The following is a 24339-nucleotide window of genomic DNA, read 5'->3' on the forward strand; positions in this document are numbered from 1 at the left end:
TCTCTAATAGGGTAAACAGTCAAAATCCAAAGTGAACAAAACAAATGGACAGTCTGATACAAAAATTAGCAAGAATGCAAGCCATTAACTGATCTGTTCAAAAGCTCCTAAGAAAAAGTACATTGAAAAGTACTTCCTTTCATTTGCTCATTCTTTCAGTGGAAGTAGTTAACTTTCATCAATGCACACAGATTTTCATCAATGCACACATTACTATTATTATGAATTCCACTGTAGTAGGGAGCAGTTTCTTATAAGGGCAATCTCAGTACCTATCTAGCTGCTATGAAAGACCACTATTTCCACTTACTGAACAAATAGCATAAATACTTAAATTCTGTTTTAGTAGTTTAACATGATGAATTTGAAAGCCAGATGATTAGCTGAATATTCTTCAATAAAAATCTATCTTAAAACAAACTCTTTGCTGCTAGAAAACATTCACACAATGCCAGAAATATGTATATATACAATCCAAAAGCACAGATTTTAAGTTCTTCTAATATGAAAAACTTTCAAAGTCATGCTATTAAAAAAAAAAAAGAAAGCGAGAAGGTCTTTGATATCTGTCACAAAAGTAAAAATAATTACAATTTATGCCACAGATGAAATACTAAAAAGTAAGCAATTAACTTTTGTTTGATTGGAATCAGTATGTGACAGAAATTTAGGAACCATGATGTGATCCTTTCCCTGTACACCACAAGCAGACACTCCTGCCTCTGTAGAACCCATTAACAATGAAAATTTGCCCTTGCAGAATCCCATCTATAATTTACAGCTTATAGATGACCAAAGATACAAGGAAAGAGTGATGTCTGCATCAAGGTAATTATAGACAAGATACTGAATAGAACACCATGAAGCTACTCTTTAAAATCAGATCAGTATGAATCTGAGAACAGTAAGTTTTTTTGGAAAAATAGGTTAAAATTACATTATTCTGGTCTTCGTGGAGCAAAAAAATGGCAGAAAAGCCCAAAACAACCCCCCAAAAAGGTTTAGCACTTCAGTTTAACCACTTTCAACTTGTCAACCCATTTCTAAAGAAACAATGAGTGAACAGCTCTAAAGGGTCCTTAAAAGGGAAAAAAGAGAAAGCAAATTCATATATGCTGTTTAATGGTCTCCATATATGTACAGCTTCTTTCAAGACCCACACTCCTAAAGTTTCACAAACCAGAAGACACTGAAAAGCACTGCTACTTATTATTGCCTAAATAATTTCTTCATTATATTATGTTGTAAGTAAAAAATAAACCTAGATGAGGCAAGCTAAAAGCCAACAACTTGTGCAGTCCTTATTAGAACACACTGGAATACTGTAAATTCATACTGAGAGATGCACTTCTAAAAATAAAATTATATAATAGAGGGCTCAATAGAGCTTCCCTTAAAGTCAACAAGCACTGTTTCCATATTTAAAATTAAGCCCTTTTTAAATATGTTGTTTGAACAGTTACCACGGCACTTTTAGTATGACAGAAGAAAAAAAAACAATAAACAGACTAAACAAACACAAGGGAATTTTTTTCCCTCTTATGCCAATAAAACGAGTGTTCTGCTCAACACAAATGCTTCCCTTATATTGTCCAGAACTTAAATTACTGTCATCTTGTGCTTGTGCTGATATGAGGAGGTAGAACTGCATAGTCCGTTTTCATTGCAAAAACAGTAAGAAAATAAATAGAAAAGGTGAATAAGTCTGTGTAAAGGTAATAAGCTTGCTAAAATTCTCTGAGTTTTAGGCTAGTAAGGGTTTGTCTTGTTCATTTAACTCTAACAGAATCATTTTTATATGGCAGAGAATAAAGCTTTGGCTCTTACAGCTGACCATACTGCCTCACTGAGAGCCAACTGGCTCCGCTGGACACAAACCCACAGATGCCAGGCTACAACATTCAGATTCCAGTACACACTGACTTGGCTCTGTGCTTTAGGCTCTGCCAACTCCCTGTCTTCCAGAATAACCAAGGCTGTTCCACCTTGGACTAACAGGAGCAAGAAGAAAGCAGGAAGAGCAGTTCAGTCTTGTCTGGGTAAAGCAGACTGCACACAAGCAGTTTTGGCTAGGCACAGCTCTCACCAGCACCACTTCAGCCTTGACCTTGTCATGCTCTTGCTAGCCCTGCACACAGCCAGGGGGGCATGGACCCACATTTCCTCATCCTGCACATTCCAGGATGGCTTTTCAGTCAGCCCTGAGCTAAAGTGGCTCTGACTTCACACGGTGCTGCAGAGTCTGCATTAGCAGTTCAAGCCCATGGAAGTCAGGTTACTGGGGAGACAGGAACTGACCCTGCAAGCAGCACAGCGCTTTTCACATAGCTCTGAGCACAAAACCCATTAGGGTCAAGCTGGCCCTACAAGAGCCAATTCCAACAAGCCTGTCTTAGAGGCTCAGTTTGTCACTGAGCGTGAGTTGTCTGTGAGTTATGCTCAGCTGACAGTATCACAATAAGTATCTAATTCAGGGGGTTTTCCCCTTCCTCAATCAGCACCAAAGGCGCTTATTCTGTGCAGGTAATGTCAAATTAAGTCCACAAATATGGTGGGTTGATATCCATTAAAATTATCATAACATGAAGCACACAAAACATGATGGGCTCTGAGGAATTCAGCTGGACTGTTTCCTGCATCCACTGGGAAGGCAAGAATTTAGACAGTCAGGTTTCCTACCTACAAATGCATTCTGCTTCTTAGTACACCCCAGTTTGGTATCAATTTCCATCTCTTACTTAAAAAAAGACACATACAAACTGGGGAGCAGCTTGTATATTAACAAAGAATTTAACGATTCTCTTAAGTGAGAAGAATTAAAGACAAAATAGTGTTTAACTCAACTATATTGTAGTAAACCTATATTGAGAAATCAAGTTGCATTTCATTATCTTTGTGTGTATCTGGTTAAGAAAAAAGTAGGAGATGTCTTCAGAGAAAAGAGAGATATAAAACCCATGTGTGTATCATCCCACATATATATATTCTCTAAAAAATATAATGAATAGAAAAATCAGACTTCAAATAAGGCAATGAAGTCACATATATTAATAGATTTAATTTGTAGAATGTTAATGGTTAATAAGAAATGTAATAATATGGCATCATATTAACCATCTTTGTGGCCAGTAGCATCTCATTTGTCTAGGGTCAAGTGATAATGCTTCTTAATTATCTGTGGACAGACTATGAAGCTTTTGGCATATAATGCATGCATCATCTTGAAATACTTTTTTTTAACAATTTCTGAAAGTATAAAAGAAGATAGCTGTCAGAGCATCATACAGCCTGCTTCTGATCCTGTACAGTTCCATGTCTAAAACTGTGACAAAATGACCATCTGACAGTAATTCTGTACACAGAAATGAAAAGCTATGAGTGAAGAACTCAGACACTACAAACATCTTTATATTGAACAGAGTGTGAAAAAAGTCTTCTAAGAAACAGATACAGGTCTGCCTGCCAAAAAGAAGTTTAGAACAGCCACAGTCTTATCACTAGCATTCATTAAATGTTATTGTTAAAATTAAACTGTGCCCCAAGAAACAGTCTTCTAAAATATTCTTTCAACTATCACATCCTCTCATTTGAAATTAAAAGTTTATTTTCTCTTTCAGACACCTGCTGTCCTCTTCAAGTACTGTAATGTGACACTCGACATGCAACTGAATTATTCTAATATAACATACACCAGATGTCATGACCACACTTCACTTTAACTTGAGAAAAATCAAAAAGAACAAAGTGTGAACTCAATTCAAGGTGTAAAGAAAAATCACAAATTCCATGGGAACATATGAGACATAAAAAAGTGTCATTAAGTACTATTACTTCTATTGTTTTTCCGTATGACCCCTGGTAAACAGGAACTGTTTCAGTCAGCTCTTGCATCTGAAATTACAGCATACCATTTGTGCTAACAATTTCTATGATCATTTCTGTGAGCTTATTTCCAAAGAGCCTCAATTGTACAGTAGCAAAGAAACACTCACTGACTGTCAAATTACAGCTTCCAGTTATTCATCTTGTGCCATTTGAGCATTTGCCCTACAGCTTTTGACAAACATTCATGTTTTTTTCTCACTTCATCAGTCTCCTCAGCTGAAATGGCAGGTGAAGTGCAAGTTAATTTAGAGCACAGTCCAACTGTTGTTTCAGACAAGAGAGGGAGCTGTGAGCTGAGAAGGAAGTTATATGTAGGGCACAGTGGGAACACCACTAATAATGCAAAAGGTTAGTGAATGGCAGCTAATAATGTGAAAGGTCAGTGAATAGTGGCTTGATTTTTTTGGCACACTTTATTCATATTTTAGGTTTTAAAAAGCATTTCTACAAGAACAAGCCTCAGATAGTTAACATACACCTTAATTAAACACTGCATTGCTGGCAAAACCTTCAATGACAGCGCTGAAAAATAAAGTCATATACTGATGGCAGACCAGATTAGACAAATTCTGCTACTTCAGCCCAAGCAGCACCAATGAGACTGGTGTTCAGGAAGTCTTAAGGAGCAAGGAAGAATGCCCTTGTGGTTACAGTCTGGGCTGCAATTCAGGAAATCTGCTTTTAATTCCCAACTCTCAACAAGTTCAAGGACTATATTTTGCTAGGAATTTAATACCCAGGCACTCTGGGCATCTTCATTTGGGCAGGGAGGGGGAGAGAAATAAGGGAAGCAAAGAAGAAAAGGAGTATGTGGCATTTTGCCAGCTGGCTTATTCGTTATCAACTAATATTTATTTTATTCCAGTAAAACAATACTACAGATCAGTACCAAGTCACCAATACTGAATTGTAATTCTGGATTTGTCCCTACGTGTCACTGCCCCTTGTGTCCAGAATATAAGCATTTTCAACTACTTGTCCTGAAAAAGCAGATGGGACTGTGCTTTTGGCACTGCTGGCTAAACAAGCAGGCCTTTTGAAGAACATGAACTGTGAGTGACAAAGCAAATGAGTTATAACAGCTGATATTGTGCAGCAGGTTTGATCCACAGTTTATAGTGAATTTGTGAAAAGCAGTGAACTCTCCCATAAACTTCCTTGGGATTAAGTCACTGCCCTCTCACTGAGTACTTGACTCCCACAGAAAATAAAATAAAGTTTACTGGTCTTAAAACAAAATTCTCAAAGGAACATCCTGGAATACAATTCACTCAGACCAGTCCCTCCCTCATCCTGAAACCAGGCAGCAACTTCAATAAAACATCCCAGCCGCTTCCCACTTTGCAGAGAGGAAAGCACAACTCACCTACGGTCCTCAGACTTGGGGATGGGGTTGGTGCAGCGTTGGCTGTTGTACTTGGCCACATATTCACATTGCTTGAAGGGGGCAGTCTTGTCCTCCAGAACGTGTCTGATGCAGAAGGCGTAGCCGTTAAGTCGCCTCTGCTTGCACAGTTTGGGGCTATACGAGCACAAGGGCTTATTGTCAACCTCAGAGAAGTGTATGTGTTTGCCTTCATACATCACGTGACTCTATTCCTTGTGAACATCAGCTGAAAGAACCAAAATATTGAGACAAATCACATAAGGGAAGAAAAACTGCATTCAGTTCTAGCTGGTGTGTTTCATTCAGGCCAGAAAGAAGGATCCAAAACAATACCTGATTTTAAATCTTCTGTACCATGTCAGTGTTAAGAGAGAGCCCCAAGGACACCACTATCTTGGAATGATGATGAACCAAGATGAAGCAGATTGTCTAAGGAAAATATCAAAAGGGTCACAGTCAGTCAGAATAAAACAGATATTACTACAGTAAGTAAACAGGCACACGTAGTCACCAAGCCCATAGTTCAGCTAGCATCCAATAAAACAACAGCACAACAGTTTTCAATCAGTACTCACAGATCTTGGAAAACATTTAAGAAATTACTGGGAGAAAGAAAATTCTACTGCCACCACACTTAAATCACTTAAACAGAACTTCACTCATCTACCAGAAGGTGATTAGAAGCTACAAGTTGAAAAAGGTTAAGTGTCAGATTAGATCACCTGCTTTCATAAATCAAGCTGAAAGATGATTAACCCATTTGATTGCAGAGGGTTTACTTCAAGGTATCTTTGTTTACAAATCCACCACAGACTGTCTTTGCTCTGCAAAATTACTTTGCCAATAAGTGCAACAACGCTTTTTTCAAGAAAAGCTTTCTTTACCACACCTGATGACCAGTCTTTCAGATTTTGTAGCTGCTTACAATTTCTGCAAGCATCCATGTGCAGTCCTACTTGAGGTCATCATGGCTCTTCAAAGTTTATCCTACCTCACTGTACCTATTTTAGGGAAATGCAGGCATTAATACCAGTCAGTACTCCCATGAATGCCAGAAGGGCTGAAATGCCAATTCAGCAAGAGGCTGGGGTGCCACAGTGCTTCCTACAGTTCCCAAAGCAGGTTCCTACAGTGCAAATCCATGCAGTTGTAAGGTACTTTTTCAGATCCCAAGATTATGGAGGTCTTTGGCAAAAATCTTTTCAAAAAACCAAACAAAACTCCCAAACCATCCCAAAGTAGTGTCAAAAAAATTAACAGTACATATGTTCTGCAGCTACTGTGATACACTAAGCTTAACCTGCAAAAGGTAGCTTTTATTCAGGAAGGTCATCCTGAAGCACTGGAATGAACTCTTTTGAGCACTCAGTTCAGTTTCATATGTGTTGTACACCAAGGAAAGGAATATTCATAGAGATGATATTCAGGAAATATGTAATAAATTAGAGGCATGTGACAAATGTACAGATTACCACCTCAATGAAATTACTTGTTTCTGAGGCCCAAAATGGCAAGAACAGAATTGCAAGGAGAAAACCTACACAGACTTTGAGGGAAAGATGCACTTTGCTCTTGTAAAGGTACAAGCCTCCACTTTCTGCTGTAAAAAAAAGTACCATGAGAAAAAGACAAAGCACTATGGCACTGGGGGATCTAGAAAACCAATTTTAAGTCACTAGGGCAAAACAAAACATCCTATCCCACAGAGTAAACAACATAAATCTGGCCTTCATTAGCATATATCTAGCTGTAAATGCAGAAAGACAGAAGAGTATTAAAAGACTTAAAAACACACTTAAAATTCTTGGAACAGCTGTACATGCACACATACCGCATTAGCGAGCATACGAATGGAGACAGGTGCTATAGATTGTAACTACTGCAAGCAACCTGAACAATCATTGGACAACAATGGTAACTTTGTATTTCCTCTTGATACACATTTTCCCTTTCCAACACACAGGGAAGCGGCCAGCCCCAGAGGCAGGAGCCTCATGCTTGGCTTACACCAGAGAGCCACAACACACACACAGTCACCTGGACCAATTTCAATCACCTTTCCCAACTTTTCTACACCATGTCAGTCTTAAGAACAAGAAAGTTCACTGTTGACTGCTACAAAAAGACAGAACAGGAAAAGGGAACAATCTCTTTAGCATGTTAAGGACTGAACATTCCTTTCAGTCACCTTGGCTCAGGCAGATACTGACATATCCTCCAGTATTCAGCAACAACATGAAGGAAACACATAAATCCCATGGGAATATGATGACCATACAGGAGCTGTGCATCCCATGTGCTTGAGAGATGGACTCCTCTATTACTATGGCAGCAAAAGTAATCAAATGAGTCTCAACTACTTGTGACCCACACACACAACACTGACAGAAAGCCTTTTGCTGGAGAGTCTGCTTCTCTCAGTTTATCAAAGCTTGGATTAGGTGGCATACTGGACTGGACATAAAACTTGAAAGACCAAGTGTATCTTGCAGCTGGAGTGCCCCACATGTTGCTCTCTATTTTCTTCTGGTTTATTTATCACCTTCTTTTAAACTACCACTATCATGCTTTGCAGAGTTTCTGATGGATCCCTAACTTTCTCCTCTTTTGTACAACCCAGCTGTATTTCTCTTCTGAATGTTAGCAGGCAATAGACCAAAGAAAGAGCTCCTTAGGATGGTTCCAAAGTAAACAGTAAGAAATGCATACCTTGTGTGCCTCCGTTAAGCTTCTGTAAGGAAACTGCTCCACAGTTCCCAGCCACTAATCCTAGATTTATTCTTGTGGCCACAGTCTTATTTTTGGATTTAACTCATAATTAAGTCTTATTTTTGCATTTTACTTGACTGTGTCAAGGCAGGCACAGTATTTCACTTCTCACTTGTCTGAGAGATACAGGGCACAAGAGCAATGCCATTTGAAACACTCACACAAAAATACTGACAATAATCCCCAGGGAAACCAACAAGCATGAACGTGAGTTTTTGGGTCTATACATACACTAAAAGAAGCTCATGCAAAAACAGCCATGTTAAAAATCCTGACAGTAATCAACTACTCCAAGTACAGTGCAAGGAACAAGAAAGCCAACAAACATGGTAGCCAACCAATGTTATATTAAAAAAACAACACAGCAATTTTCTCAAACTTGCAATTACATCTTTATTGGTAAATTCTTAAACAGACTCCCCAAAAGACATGCCACTATGTGGATACATTGCCAGGAACAGAGACTGAAGTTGGACTTCATCTAAGAAGAGCTTTTTTTTTTTACTTCCATGGCATACCATATAAGAGAGAGAGTGTGTGTGTATAAATATATATATAAAAATAGCAAAGACACTTAAATCTCTTCATTCTGATTTCATCTAATGCAGTGTTTTGTTTTTAACAATTTACAGGAGTTCTTATCAGAGCTTTTTGCTGCTACGTAAAAAGTAGCACAAGCATGGAATAGGCACATGTCACTTAACTGAGGAGAACTGAAACTACACTTAGCTAAATAGTGGGTGGGGGAGAAATTATTTTTGTCCCACAGGATTCAGTAAGAGATGACGGAAACATGGACTTCCCCTGGAAAAAGCAAATGCTTAAGCAGCTGTACTTCACTATAAAAATATCAGAATACAAAACTTTCTGGAAGCTGTTTTCAGTTTTGCATTTATACTCTACATTGAAGATGTAGGAAGGTTCAACAGGACAAAAAAAATTATGCCTGCATGTGCTCAAACTAACTTTAGCCACAACCCGTGAATGAGAAACCAGAAGCTGCTTCTTGAGGAACCTAGATTTTCCTTAAACAACTGATTCTAAATAAAAGATTCTGAGCTACTAAGAAACAACAGGGCAAAGAACAGAAGGGAATCCAAAAATGCATGCCCTTGTGAAATAAAAAATCATGGTAGGGAATAAGGTAAATACAAAGCAGCCATACTAGATCACAAAACATTGCAGCTAGAGGTACCTGATGAAGTCAGTAAGAGATTGACTCAAAACATATCAAAGAAGTATTTCTTCATTTTTACTATTCACAGGCAGTGAACTGCTGGAGCTTGCAGTCACATGAGACTATGGAAGCAGACACTACCATCAGGTTCAAAAAGGCAACAGAGAAGTTCATGGACAATGGGGACATAAGTGATGCACTCTCTAGCATGACCATTTAAACAAATATGAGTGGTGGAGGAGTAAGAGAAGAAAGCACAAAAAAGTGTCTGGGCTTTAATGCCCTTCCTGAGTAGCATCACTTATTCCTACTGCCCTAGACAGAACATTAGGTTGGATCCAAGGTAATCTGACCCAGCAGGGTATTTTTCACATTCTTATAAATTTATCACTAATATTTGTAACTTCATAACACATTCACTTCTCCCTTTGTCCTATTTTTTATTCTTGAGCAGCTGACAGGAATAAAATCTCCTCCCTCTGGCTGAAGTCCTATCTGGAAGTGTGAAGAAGAGTAACAAACTTAGCACCCCAGCAAGGCTTTATAGCAAGGACAGGCAGGACACAGAGCAAAGTCACACTCTGAGACATCAGCACTTAAGAGCAGAGCTCTTTGTCCTGCTGAGTGCAGCCACTGGCTGTCCATAAGATAACTGAAGGTGGTTTGCACAGCGACTGCAAAAAGAGAAATGGAAGATTTCAAAACACACAGGAACACACCTGTCCAACTGCCAACACCTACTATCACCCTCTGGAAGAAGCCAGCTTCCAACTTGCTTTTAGTACTGGCTTTGCAGTACAGGCATAATCAGCCCCCTTGCAGTGCACATCAGCTCCAAAGACAACACAGTTGTAGCTCTGCACTCCACACACTTTCTTCGAAAAGAGTTAAACACTCCTTCAGAGAGGCTGGAAAACAGTGTAGCAGCAAACTTTGGAGGATGAGCTTCACTACAACCATACCCAAGCAGCAGCATTATGTCATACAGAAATCTGGTACCTGACACTGTGAGTAATCTACAGGGAAGGCAATGGCTTACTCACTAACAGAAAACCCAAAGCACCAGAGCCTCAAAACTCAGATCGGTAATTTTGCGCAAATGCTGTGCTGAAAATATTAGAGTATTTTAAATCATGTGGGTTGAAACATTCTTAAATATATGCTCAGAACTTGACATTCAATGTACGTAAGACCCTTTTAGGCAATGGAATCCCCAAATGCATTGTAAATTGCAAGGCAATTATATGCTGGTGGTTAAAAGATGTATAATTAAGAGGACTGAGCTCAGAGCTTCACACACTGCATCCAAACAAAATCCACAACTACAGAGGTCTTTACTATGTTGTTTGCATTTGCTAATACTAGCCTAAATTTCATGTTAAATTGCTTGGTGTGCTCATGACATCTCAAAGACAGGGTACAATCATCTCTAGGTTCCCAAAACCATCAGCTTGGGGCCAGAAGTAGAACATGGATCTACAAGAATCTCAGCTTCTCCACAAGCACAAATAACATAAATAGTAGTTTTGTCATTTCCTCTTGACCAAGAAAGAACAAGTGCCTGTCACTGTCAGACCCATTTCCTGAAACTGAGCAAGCACACCGAGCGCAAGATGTTTGGAAACATGGAATTTCATCCACTCCAAGATGAACAGAAGCCACAAAGTTCAAGACAAAAAGACAGGCACTAAAAGCTATTTTATAGCAAAACTTTTCAATTGGTGTTAGTAAGAAGTATACTTCTAAGTATGAATCTAAAACACTCATTTTCTCTATTTCATAGCAAGTAATACGTCTATTTGAAATGTTTTGTTCTATCAAGAGAAGCTGTACTACATCTAATTGTGATCAACATCAACACCAAAAAGTTGTAACTTCTGTCCCTATGCTGTGATCTAACCATAAGTTTGGCTTAGTTCTAGTCTTTTAACAGCTCCATTCTCTACTACACTCAGCTAGCAAACCAAGAATGCTGTAATTGTGCAAACAAGAGTCTTTTTGTCAGTAAAAGCCCTCAAATTGAGACAGAGGACACTGGGAAGCAACGCACATCAGCTACAAGAGTTCCTGTACAGAATGCTTTCATTAACTAGAGTACAGTCCTTACTCAGGAAGGCCTCTGAAGTGCAGGTACTGCAACACACATGCAGGTACCCTGACAGATCAAGGCATTCAACATGCTAAGATCTTACAAGATATTTTTAGTTACCACCTGGAATCATATTTTGGACTACTTTTTTTCATATGTTAAGATGTACCTGGGAAGAAAGAAGCAATATTGCCCTCATTCTGCCTTTTTAGAAAGCTTATTACTTCAGTTCTGGCAAAAGGCAGTTTACATTGCATAAGGATGTCCAATATATTAACAGAATAGCAGGAGAATGTTTTAGGCAACACTGGGAAAACAGATTATGCTTTAGAATATAACACAATAAATACAGAATTAAACTTAAGCATTATTCCTAATAATAGCAACAGCTAGAGAACTTACAGACTTGTAACTGGTTACAATCAAGAGCAGAAAACATAACTATGAGAAGGAAAATAAGAAGTCTTTGCTCACAAACTGAACAGGTTCTTTTTGTTTTCCTACACCACATGAACTTTAACAGGAATTTTCATTTCAGCTGGTTCACTCATCTGTACCTCATAGTATCTTAGAGAAAACCTGACACAGATGGCCCAAACCCTAAAAAACAACAAACATTTAAGACTCTACGGATTTTAGAAACTTCAGAGGATTTGTAAAGAAGAAAGCTTACGTAGGAAAATTTGTAACTACTGTCAAGAGTACGTTCCTACAGATTTCAAAAACTAATTTCCTAAACATGGCTATTCCTGACCTAAGGTTCAAGATGGGCTCTGTATCTGGAAAGTTTTTTGCACAAGGATTTCTCTATTTGAGCAGAAGGTCTCCAGGCCCCAGTCCTGCTATCACATCCTCACAGGGAGGTTGTCACGCATGGTTATTTCAAGGTAGTTATAAACAGGCCTGGGTTTTGCCAGGATGAGCAGGGCTGCAAAGAGCAGCCTTCAGATACAGCTAGAAATGGACCCTTTATGACATTGCAACACGGCAGAAATGTACTTTAGAAACATCTCAAAATACCAAAAGCAATATCCTGAGATAAAGTAGAGATTAAACATACCACAACACATCTTGCATCTGTACTTGGGAAAAAAACTAAGTCCAAGTCTTTTATTTATTCAAATAACACATAGCCTGCCTTTCCAGATGAGGTTAAACAAAATACCTTTGTCTTATTTTTAGTCCCAATACTACAAAGACAAATAAACTTATTTTCTCACAGTACAATATCATTCTTGCTTCAGTAGGAATATTCAGTAAATAAACCAATAGAGCTCCTCACAGAGGAGCCTTTCAGCAGGTATAAGCTATTGGAGTTTCAGTGTGGTCCTAAAATAAATTTGTACCTCCTGATGATTTACCAGACCATGAGAACACAGTACACACAGTTCTGCAGGAGCAGGTCCTACACACAAATTCAATTACTCATCACAAAAATACTGAACACCAAAATGACCCCCAGTACATAAATTTAGTGTTGCTTCCAGTAAATAATTTAGCTTTACAATTAATAAAACTTCTGGGATCTTCTGTATGTACTACAAACAGCTCATGCAAAAGGCTGAATGTCACCAGTTTGTAAGTGACAGCTTCACACAAAACACGAGCTCTCCAGTTCAGCCATCAGCAGTGGTACCTGGTGGGTATGGCCTGAGCGTGGAACACTGCCACTACAGGTGAGCCCATAGGGGAGGGCACCTGTCTACAGGGGAACAGTGCATTGCCCTAATTTTGTCAATTTTACTTTTTGGTCTTCCAACCATCAAAAACTAAAAGGCCTTAAAGTATACCTGCATCGCACATTGTCGAGTAACTAAGTTAGAACTAACTCTATGTATTTTAATCAGACGGTATAATATAAGGCTTTAAGGCGAGTGTCACTGTCACTTCTAAAATTCATTTGAGGTTACTTGTACAAAGCCATTATAGTTCTGACCTAAAAGACACATTAAGGAATATCTGACCAAAACGTGTCACCTCCCGCGTTAGAAACCGGAGCTATTTCACCTGTGCGGGGTGAAGTGCGATGGTGAGTCTTCCAGTGCACTCACTTCACAATTACCAGACGTTCTTTTCCCTGAAAAAAAGGATCCTTTCATTTTCAGTCCTGGGGGGCAGCAGCACCTCACAGAGGCCCCCCAGCCTGGCGGGACCCCAGCCCACAGAGACATGAGAGGGGGCCAGACACAGCCCTTGCCGTGTAGGGGCTACCGGAGCGCTGCCCTCCCCGGGCTGAGGCGCCAGTGCCTGTGGCTCCTGTCCCGCTAACGGGTCCCGGGACAGCGGGGTGGCCGAGGGACCCCGGCCCGGCCCCGGCAGGGCTCAGGCAGCCGCCGGCCCCGGCACGTGCCCGGCACCGAAGGTGCTGCCCGGGCAGCCCCTACCCCTGCCCCGGGTTCCGCGCTCGGGGGCCGGCCCGGGGCCCCACGTGCCGGCAGCTTGGGGGGCGGGGGGGACACTCCGAGGGCTTCCCCGCACCCCCAAAACCGCCCCCCGCTACCTCCCAAAAAGTTGTGCGGCGAATCCAGCCGCCGCCGGCCCGGCCGAAGGGGGTCACCGACGGGGGGGAAAGGGGGTACGGGACGGGCGGGGGGGAACCTGCGGCCGCATTCCGAGGTGCCCCCGCCCCGCCGGCACCGTCCCCACGGCCGCGGGCGGGGGGTGGCCGGCGGCGGCGGTGGGGGGATAAAGCACCCCAAAAACGCTGCGAAACTTTCCAGGCCGCGGCCGGCGTAGCCCCGCGGGACCGGCACCGCCTCCGCCGCGGCGGCCCCGCACCGGGATGGGGGAGGGGGTGCCCCCCCACCCCGGCACCCCTCATTAAAAGTCATTTCGACAAATTAATGCCGCCCCCGTCCCCCGTCCCGCGGCCCTCTCGCCCCGCGCGGGGGGCGGGGGGGCTTGGTGGGGGGAAGAGCGGCCCCAACCGCGGCGCCCCCTCCGCTTCCCCCCAGCCGCCCGGCCCCGGCGGCGGCGGGGCTCGGCCCGCTCTGGGCCCGGGGCCCGGCGCGGGGGGCCCGGCGGGGCGGGGAGCGGAGCGGCCGGGCCGCGCCGCGCCGCGGCCTAGCGCCCCCCCGCCCTCGTTCTCCCCCGCCGCCCTTCACCTCCCGGGCAAAGGCGCCGCGCCCGACCCTCCCGCTGTGCCCCGGCGGCCGTCTCACCCCCTTCCGGCGCTCCTCCCGGCGCCCGAAAGCTTCAAAAACCCCCCTGGCTCCCCGCACCCCCTACTGCGGCCTACGCCGCTCCGACCGATCCCCGGCCTCGAGTAGCCCGCCTCCCCGCCCGCCCTGCACCCTCCGCACCGCCTGCCGCGCTACGCGAGCCCGGGGATGCAGGCCGGGCCTGGCTTACCTTTCCAGCTGCTTTTTTTTCCCTCCTCTCTCTCCTCTCCCCCCTTTCCCTCTGTTGGGCTGACAGATCAGAGTTTCCTCCCCAGCAGAGGGACTGGGAATGTGCTCGGGCTCTGTGCTGAGGAGCTGCTGCCCCCCTGTCTCTGAGAAGATCCTGCTTTTTGTGAGGAGGAAGCTTTGGGGGCTCTTTTATTATTTTAAAACTACAAAGTGCTCAGAGGGTAGGTGATTATTAAGGGGAATCCCTGAATATATTCTCCAGCAAAGAAGGCAGGGCTGCTGGGGCTGCTCAAGAAGAGAGCCAGCAGCCTCCTATAGCACCACTACAGGCACTGAGAGGACATAACATCAGAGAGCGGCTCCTCTGCCCTCCAAAACAACAACTTTCCTACCATCTTGGAGGTAGTAGCGAGGGAGAGAGGGAGGGGGAAAAAAAGTACAGAAGGTTTTTATAAAGTGTCAATTTGTAGGAGGGAGAGAAATGGCCAAAACAAAATATTTTATCATGTGTGTGACTTTTTTTTTTTTTTTTTTTAATAAAAATAAAATACAAAGGCTCGTCGCTGAAGATTTTTTTTTAAATAATCTGTAAAGATCAACTCTCTGGAAAAAAAATTTAAAGGAGGTATGGTAAAATATTTTTAGTTACTTCGTTGTTCTTAAAGCTATGTAATTTTTTTTCTGTATTTTAATGATAACTTTTTGTCATTTTGTGATGGTTCTAAAAATTAGTGTGTAATTGTGAAAGTTTGTGTAACTTTTGTTTTGGTATTCTTAGTCTTAGTAAACAGCTGAGATTGATGTCGGATAGTTTGGTGTAATTGTACCGTACCATAACGTCCTTCTCTCTCTCAAGGCATTGTAAATAAAATTGGATATACAGGTATGAAAAACCCATAGTTTTTAATTTTTACTTTTATTTCTTTCTAGAGTAGGCTACATAGAGAAACAATGAGGGATTTAATGTGAGTGAGAGGAACCTATGATAGATACCTGAGGAATTGTGCTGTCATAAATTTAGCATTGTCTGCCCTTCAGGATGGGATGTGAAAAAACAGAACTCATAGCAAGAAATTTGGGGGCAACAGTTGAGTTTTGTTCTTAATATTTTCAAAGCATTTTGCACCCTTCTAAAAATCTGTTTCAGTTCTTTCTAAGTTACTGTTTTGATTTAGGGGCTCTGTTCTTCATATTTATGAATATTATTCCTAACTTATAGTTGAGAAATGCTATAAATTTATACTACAGTGTCTTATAATATAAAATAATATTACTTTTCTTTGTTGCAGATTCTTTTATTAGATTGTAAAAAATATATTAAATGCTGTCAAAACAGTGTCAGATGCTGTGGTGTATCTGTAGGTGAAGACACTGATCACTGTATTCAGCAGATCTGTGATAATGTTTCTTGAAGTGGTATCGTGCACAGCCCTATTCAGAGATGAACTGCAAAGATGCCTTTTTATTTGTCCTGAAGGAAGAGGAAATAATTAGGAAACTAATGAGCTATACATTATGTTTTTTCCATTGTAAAAATTATTCAGGTGGTATAGACTAATTGAATTGCAGTCAGACTAAGGTCATAAGGACGAAGTACTGAATTACTTAGTATATTATCACCCTCCTCCTCTCCCCTGCCAAATCTGAAATATATTGGTTTAGTTCAGTTCTTGTAATCTTAAAAAAAAATTCCCATGTTTTAGGTACATCCGCATTTCAGAACATACTTTGAGTTTGCCCAGCCTGCATAGTGAGTGTAGCTTGTGTGTTCATAGTGGGTTTTTCATTTAGATAAATAGGTTTCAATTAAAGTACAATTAAAAGTCAGCTGGTCTTTGTGTCACACTGTTTTTGTTTAGCAGAGTTTTTTAGATTATTCTTAGTCTACCTAGCTCATTTTTAATAATCTGGAGTGTTGCATTCAATGGGATTATTGCATGGGAGGTGTTTTTCTGTTCTTTGATTTTCTTTCTGTTTTTCAGTTATTAATCTGTCAAATAGATAGTTCTGCTGATGTTAGAAAACAACAACAACAAAAAAACCCAAATATGTTGCTCCCATATTGTATTCCAAAAGAGTTTGTATTTTGTATAGAAGTAGTGCAATAATTGGGGTCCTTCATAATTTTGCCAGTCATTATTGTATGCTTTGGAGCATGAAGTATGATTATTCTCTTTGTAAGCTGTTTCAGCAAAAACTACTTTTATATCCCATACCTAGAATTCATTACAGGAATGATAGGGATTACAAACATTGGTCAGGTATAGCATGATTGAAAAACCGCAAACCTTTTGAAATATTGCAAATAAATTATCTTAATTAATTTGGGAATTCAACAAATGCAGCATAAACTAGTATTTCCTTTTCTTTTATTCTAAATAGATAGATAAAGGGCCAAATTCTCAGACCCCACTTTTGCAGATGCTTGCAGGCCTTACTAACACTTGCTTATTCAGAAGTGCCTGAAGGATCACTGTAGTTCCTGGCATAAAACTCTTCCCAAGTCGGTAAGATTTTGTTCAAATTTAAGTTTCTGTACAAAGTGATTTCTTGTATTAACCATTGTGTTAAACAAGAGACTTGCTACTTTCAACTTAATTCAGTAGTTCAGTATAGTTCAACTACAGTTCAGGTTCTCTTAATTGGAACTATTTAGATGGTTTTTGTGTTTTAGGAAGAGAGGCATACCATGAACAACTAATCTATGCCACATCTCTCTGTGGTACCCTTAACAATATCTGTACAGCACACTCAGTATCTTGGAACTGTATTTTTTAAATGGGATGCAGGTAATTCAACATTTTAGAGAAATAGCTATGAATGCACTTGAGAAGCTGAGCACAGAAACAATATTAAACCTTTTCTTGGGCTTATGTGTTTGACTTTAATCAGATTACTTGCCTGCCTAAATTTAAACATGTGTCATGGTAGCATTACACATTTTGGTGACATCCTAAGATCTATCTGATGTGTTTTAATTGTGAAGCCAGAAGCTTAATGCCAAGAAAATGAGAAACATTTTGAATCTGGAAGTTTGGAATAGGAAAACTTGAAATGGAATACTTCTGGTATCTTGTACAAAAAAAATTAATTCAATCTTTTTAAGGAGGAGAAAGTAAAGAGGAAAAATTTGCCAGATCTTGGTTGTGTGGACTATGTAATCATTCAACAGAGAAATTAAAAATTTGTACTTCATGGATGGATAAATTTATTTAACAAAACTTTATTTACCTGAGAGTAATTTGCTTTTCACTAACTTACTAAGAGATAAAAATATTATTTTAATTTGCTGAAAATAAAATGTTACACGGTAACAAGCTAAAGGAGAGTCTGCTAGCTTTAGTAATGTAGATTGAAATTTTTTTAAAAAATATTTGCTTATCTTTATGGACAAGACTCTTAGGCTGGGACATACATTATTTTGATGGGTAGAGCAGTGCTCTGAAATTGCACTGGAGGACAAATTGGACACTGAAACTTCTGTACAAGGACAATGTGTAAACCCCAAGCACGAAAGGTCCCCTGTACAACATTCAGAATTGTATTCTGGAACTTCCATTCTTCAGAACGGGTCTGTCTGCCTTGATTTAAATCAGCCTCATCCCTGGACCAACTGCTCCATCCAGTAAACTTATTGTACACTTGAGCACAGAGTGGTCAGAGAACATTAATGTTCTGTAAATCACACGTTCTGGCTAATGAGGCATTCTGTGCTGATGTGTCTCACTTGTGTTAGTAGTGGGACAGGGCAGTGATGCAGTGAATAAGCTTTGTGAGTCTAATAAAGCAATGAAATAGGTGCTTTAGCTTGTACACCACTTACTGGAGGAGGCTGCATCAAGAAATGAACCTTGATTCTCTCCCAAGGTCGTTCACACCCCGAGTGCAGACCACAAGAATTTCTGGAGCATGCCTTAGACTCTGTGCATGTGATGAAGACTCTCAGGTTCTCCACAAATAGTGTTACAATGTCGGCATCTTGGTATTATTTCTTGAAAGACACATACTGAGGAAACAGTTCCAAGGTCTTCAAATGCTTGCTAAAGGGATTAGCAATTTATTTAAAATGCAAGTAAATGTTGTGAAGGGGAAGAACAACTCTAAGTGTATAGCTGTTAATTCAAGATTTTCTTATCTGAAGAGCCACATTTGTATAGAAGATCTTGTCTTTAGGCATTTAAAGACTGAAAAGGGTGAGAAATTAAGTAAAACCCAAAGTTATGATACACTCTTCTAAGCAATGTCTTGAGCAGCTGTGATGTGGTATTAGTTTGTGTAATAGTGGCAAGTTCTGGAGTCAAGCTAACCATTAAATCCCAGCATATTAACATTTTTGAAAAATGTTAATTCTTATTTTTCACCAATTCTTTAACATGAAAATTTTATAGCAATGGTTGTCTCTTGCGTATCTGGGTTTCAGTTACTCTGCTGCAGTTGTATGTATTTGATAACCAGCATGCTCTTTGCCACTTTTCCAAACCACAGAGTTCTTATGTTAAAAACACTGCCTATGATCTGAGGATTTTTCTCTAGGAAATATACCCAAGTTATGCCGTAAATTGAACTTCTTACACCAGCTGCTAAACTCCTTCAAACCCGTGCTTTAGTGCACTCCTGTGTGGCAGATAGCACAGCTGAAACTATAGGACAAGCCCTATATACAACAGAGTGACTTTGCTTTACTTAGTTTAAAGCCCCAAATGCTAGCAAAGCAACAAGATGTACACATGACTAACCTTGTTTTCCTGGGTGTTAGGAGCTTCATTAAAGCTTTTTTCAGCAATGGGAATTTTCCTGTGGGTTTCAGTAGGAGTATAGCTGAAGAAGTATTTAACCAATTGGGAACAGATGTATGCTAGCTATTACATGATAATATAATTAATTGATAGTAAACTGTACTGAAAATAGTAATTAACTAAGACTTCACTAATCTGTTCTTCATTATCAATGTGTATTTTAATCTGCATTAAATAAATGGCATTGTCTTCCTAAAGCTCAGCAAAGACAAAACAGTAAGACTGTTAATTGTGGGAAGGTTGTCCAGAGTATGTTGGGCATCTGTGGAGACCTCTTTAAATAGAGGACAAATTAATGGAATAAGCTGTCCCAGCAGAATGCTGTAATACCATCCCATTTTACTGGGAAGCCCTTTGTTAATTCAAAGTATACTATTGTATTTTACCTATCTGCTTCTGTCTATGGATATTTCATTAACTGTAATTGTAGTGGTTAAGAAGCTCCACACTTTGTCAGCAGTCCTCTCTGCTATTAGTCCAACCTTAGTCATTTACATTCAGGTTGCAGAGGGTCTTGGTCACCACTGCAGGATGGAAAGATGAGAATTCCCGCTCTGGACCAAATCAACGGTCTCTTAAGTCTTCTGAGAGTAGCTTCCAACAAAGGTGTGAAATATCCTGTGATGGGTAATTGAGAAGTAAAGGGCATGCAGGACAAGATTTTTCTAAAATAGTTGGAGCTGAGCTAACATCAAAGCAAAGGCTTAATTAGTGTCTAGGGTCATGGGATTCCAGTGGATTTTGAAAGTTTTTTGTCACATACGAAGTTTTTTGCTCTCAGTATGTTTCTTTTTGATACATGGTTCTCATCTCTGATCCATTTCAAACATAAACACAGGTGTACAGATGATGACAAGAAGAAATAAAACTATTTCTTTAAAATATTAGTTAATTATATTCGAAATTCAGCATTGGCTGAGTGAGAAGATGTCTCTACTACCTCTTATGCCTCTAAATCTCAGTAGGCTTCTCAGCATTAGGCACTGTGAATAAATGTGTACACATAGCTGGAGGAAAACATAATTATTAACAGTGTTTAGCATAGCAGGTTTTGCTGATTATGGAATCACTAATTTTGTTTGAATTACAAGGCTTTATATATGTTATTTATGTCTCTCTGGGCCATTTTTCTGTGAGCTATGGAGAGTTGGAGCCACCTGGGTACTTTGGGACAGTTCACTGACATCATTCCATCAACTAATATGTGTTACTGTAAAGCGTCTTTTGGATAAAACCTTACACAGCAGAAAGGGCCATGACTTGTGTAAGCCCACATGCACAGTGAAGGATTTGGTGTTCATTTCTGAACTGAGTTTTCTTTGTGACTCTGTAAACTTCAGTATTTTGTTCACAAAAGTACTTGTGCCCGTTGGGCATTTTATGAAAAATAATAATAATCTATTAATGTCTATAAATAAATTGAAAATTGTGTGTTGTATATGGCTTTGGTATTTTTTGTTGTTTTTAAATCAGAATTTTAAAACTTCTCAGGTAATTCTAGGAGAACTTACACATTTTGACATTTTGTGGGGTTCTTGTATTCTTTATAAAAAGCTTACTGCTGTTGTCAGGGAAGTCCTTAGCTTTTAGCCACTTTCCAGAGTTCCCCATTTACTTATTACTTTTTTTCCATTCCGATAGTCACCATGAAGTCCTCTTCTATTTGCTTCTCTTGCTTTCTCTGTTTGTCCTGTCAGTGCCTTGAGAGAGTCATCTTCTAACCCTTCAGCACTAAAGGTGATTTCATTTTACTGCATATTCGAAGAACACAACAAATTATTAGGAGACTGTCTTGTTTTGGGAGAGGACATTTTGGCTTAGCCATTGTTTGGAGTGTTTTATGAGGAGTGGGGTTGTGGGGACAGAGATGAAGTTATATTATTACCTTTCCCCTTTGGATTAAGGCTGATGCCAGTCTGCCATGCTACTTTTCCTTTACAGCTATGACCCTAAGCTATTTTTCTGTTGGTTTCAACATTAAAATACAGCATATCCCCCAATCAAGCATGCAGCAGACTGTCTTGCAAGAATCTCATCAGCTTCAGAAGAGGCAGTGATCCAAAATCTTGTACTTCTTGGGGAAATGCTACAGACACCTTTTCTGCTTTGAGCTGTGCTTCAAAATACATTAAAAATAAGTCGGTTCCAGCTATTTTTATGACTGGCCTAATTTTGCTGGACATGTCAGAGTCTTGCTGAGGACATACCTGTTTGACTTGAATTCTGTTATGTTTCTTTTTATTGAAGCAGCTCACTACACTGCCCAGGGTTTTAAGCACTCTCCCTTTGGAAGTACAGAGATGCACCCATGGGATTCTGGTGCTTTCAGTAAGGTGGCTATTAAACAGGGTTTGAGTTTTGTTTTTTGGGGTTATTGTTTGGTTGGTTTTTGTTTTTGTGGGGTTTAAAGTCACAGCTTTAGACCTCATGCTTAAATCTGTCTGCAGTTACAGTTTCTCTTTAATCTGAATGCATCTGGCCTAAACTTGCTTGAAAGTGTAACTGCATAGTACGGTCTTACCTTGAATTAACACACCCCTTGCCTTCTCTACTCTGCACGTGCACCTGCTGAAGACAAGACTACAAAAAGGCAAGGTTTAATCCGTCATGCTTGGGGTTAAAGGTTTGCACACAAGAATCTCGTTTACACCGGGCTGTGCTCAGAGAGGAGGATACTTATTGACCACCCCCATCCATCTCTCCCCAGACACACTGCTGTTCTTGGCAGGCTGTACAGACAGGAGTGCACAGGAGCAGCGAGATGAAGGCTACTGCACCTGAAGGAGACTAGCAATGCACCCGCTGAGAAGTTCTGCCAGTTGGCCACCAGGTGGAAGCAGGGCTGCACTTGGGGAATTGCAGGAATTGCTGCTCCTCCGGGGCTGCGCTCAGCTCCAAAACAAAGCCTAACAAAGCCCCTGCCCACGCCAGCAGAGTCGGGATAACGGCACCCACCAGCCTCGCATGTGGAGTGAGCTGCATCAGCACGCTGACGGCTCAGGCAGTGTGAGCACCTGCCTGCTCAGCCCTTACCGTAACACCGGGAAAAATACTCAGAGCGTGGTTATCTCCACATCCCACTTTTTCATAATTCTCTAACCTGAGGTTGCAGCTTCAGGACCGGCAAGTAGTGGCACTGACTGTGAACTTTTTCTCTTAAATAAACAGAGGTAAGTTGTGTGAATAGCCCTGTTTCTGTACTTTTTGTTCAAATATTTTGCCCAGCCTATGTCACTTCCCTGCCTTTGCAGACCCCTATTATGCTTTTGTCACTAGCTGGGTAAAAGTCCTCATATGCACCAACTGTTCAGCCACCAGAGCAAAAAGAAGGAATAAGGGGCGAGCTACGCTCTAAACTCAGTGGTTAAGAATGCTAATTTAGATTTCTCTTTCCTATCTAGTTTCCAACAGTCAAATTTATAGAGAGAGTCTTGTTGCTTCTACCAAGTTTGGCTGAAAAATTCTGTACTTGACTAGTTAGATGGGAGAGTAGAAACAGGAGAGAGAGCACCACATGTACTTCTTACCCTTCTTGCCTTTTCTGATAAAGGCTGGACAGTTTTTGAACAGAAACAACAATCTACTATAAATACTAATTGAAGGACATAGAACTGTCAAAAAACCAAAAAGCATGCCAGAGCTCCCAAAGTAATGCTACACCATTTAAGGGGAAAATAATCTAAAGCTTTTGAACCTTTATAAATTTTGAAGTGATAACTGACTTGTTGCACAGCTGAAGTTGCTCCTCTGTGTTTGTACAACATGGCGGGGGGGGTGAAAAAAGGGTTTTCATCTTAGAGCCTGAGTACCAAATGTTTTTCTGAATACATGATTCAGCTACACCCTTTCTTCCTATTTTTGGCATACATCACACACATTTTTCTTTTGCTATGTGCCAATAAACCCCTGCTCCTGCTAAAGAAGTAACATTCCACAAGGACAGGAGGGTTTCATGCTGCACTTGGGCCTGTGAACTGCCACATTAAAACCAGATTGCAGTCTCCCTCGCTGCCTCACTAACATGCATAGCAGTACCTCAGTAAAATGAACAGTTAGCCTTTGCTGTACCACCACGAGAACTGTCCCTATCCCTGTTGGTAACTGGAGATGGCAGGCTGAGTAAAACCAAGTCTAACACTGAAGACTTAACTCGTGTGAGGACACTGTGATATACCAGGATAACCAGGAAGAATCTTCTTCCTGGGCAAAAGGAAAACAATGTTTTTAAAAGTTATGTGTTTGTTACTGAAAAAATTGAAGCATGGAAGAAAAAAGGAATTTTATAAAACTAAGACTTCTACAGCAGCACACCCATACACTATTATTCTACACTGAAAAGTGTAGCTTCTCCTCATGCAAAATTAACACTTTTTTTTTTTCAAATAATACAGTTGGAAGTGATGGCTTTATGATACTGTTCCCATTTTCACAATTCCTGGAAGAATTACACTGAACTTTAGTAGCCAGTTGAAAAGGAAGTTATCCTCCCTCCAAATTTACGTTAACCAGCATAATACAGAGGAGACAGTCACTGTTCTGAAGTTATTCTAGAGCATAAAAAACTCCCAACCACACAACCAAAAAATACCACATACAACCCTTTCCCCCACTTTGCTATATAAAGATCAATGCACAGAGAAACTATTCTGAGAATTTTTTTCTGCATTTGAACTGGTATAAAAGCCTTTAGTCTTTCTGCTAATTTTTTAAAGCAGTTCAGTATGAGAAAGCTGTGTGAAGGCTGCTTTTTTTTTTCCACAACATCAAAATTATTTGTATTTCCTCCAAGAGTAGTCTCAACTGAAACTAAATGAAGAAACATGTAAGTATCCAGAGCAGAGATGGGTCTGAACATTGGCACAAACCAGGTATGAGGGACAACTTGC

The 24339-nt window shown here is 40.5% G+C and overlaps 1 protein-coding gene and 1 long non-coding RNA gene across 9 annotated transcripts in view; one reads left to right on the plus strand and one right to left on the minus strand.

Annotated features, from left to right (window-relative positions):
• The window catches only part of INO80D (INO80 complex subunit D), a 45714-nt gene extending 30919 nt beyond the window's left edge, over positions 1–14795 (minus strand). For 5 of the 8 annotated variants that reach the window (XR_010028590.1, XM_063162331.1, XM_063162329.1 and 2 more), the window contains exons 1-4: positions 14659–14795; positions 13315–13384; positions 5606–5701; positions 5252–5498 (exon numbers count right to left, since the gene is read on the minus strand). Coding sequence is in view for 7 of the 8 variants with exons in the window: in XM_063162331.1 (XP_063018401.1) it covers positions 5252–5469 (218 nt within the window). In the remaining variant the exon portion in view is untranslated. Of the gene's footprint in view, positions 1–5251; positions 5499–5605; positions 5702–13314; positions 13565–13807; positions 13885–14658 lie in introns of those variants that run through there. The other 3 variants (XM_063162326.1, XM_063162330.1, XM_063162325.1) reach the window with 3 other exon arrangements.
• Positions 14796–14994: 199 nt separating this feature from the next.
• LOC134421409 (uncharacterized) lies at positions 14995–22637 on the plus strand. Its single transcript, XR_010028591.1, has 3 exons — positions 14995–15059; positions 15213–15282; positions 22161–22637. It is a non-coding gene; the product is annotated as an uncharacterized LOC134421409 (long non-coding RNA).
• The last annotated feature ends 1702 nt before the right edge of the window (positions 22638–24339 follow it).

This window comes from Melospiza melodia, chromosome 8 (assembly GCF_035770615.1).
Source record: "Melospiza melodia melodia isolate bMelMel2 chromosome 8, bMelMel2.pri, whole genome shotgun sequence".
In the NCBI taxonomy this organism is placed as follows: Eukaryota; Metazoa; Chordata; class Aves; order Passeriformes; family Passerellidae; genus Melospiza; species Melospiza melodia.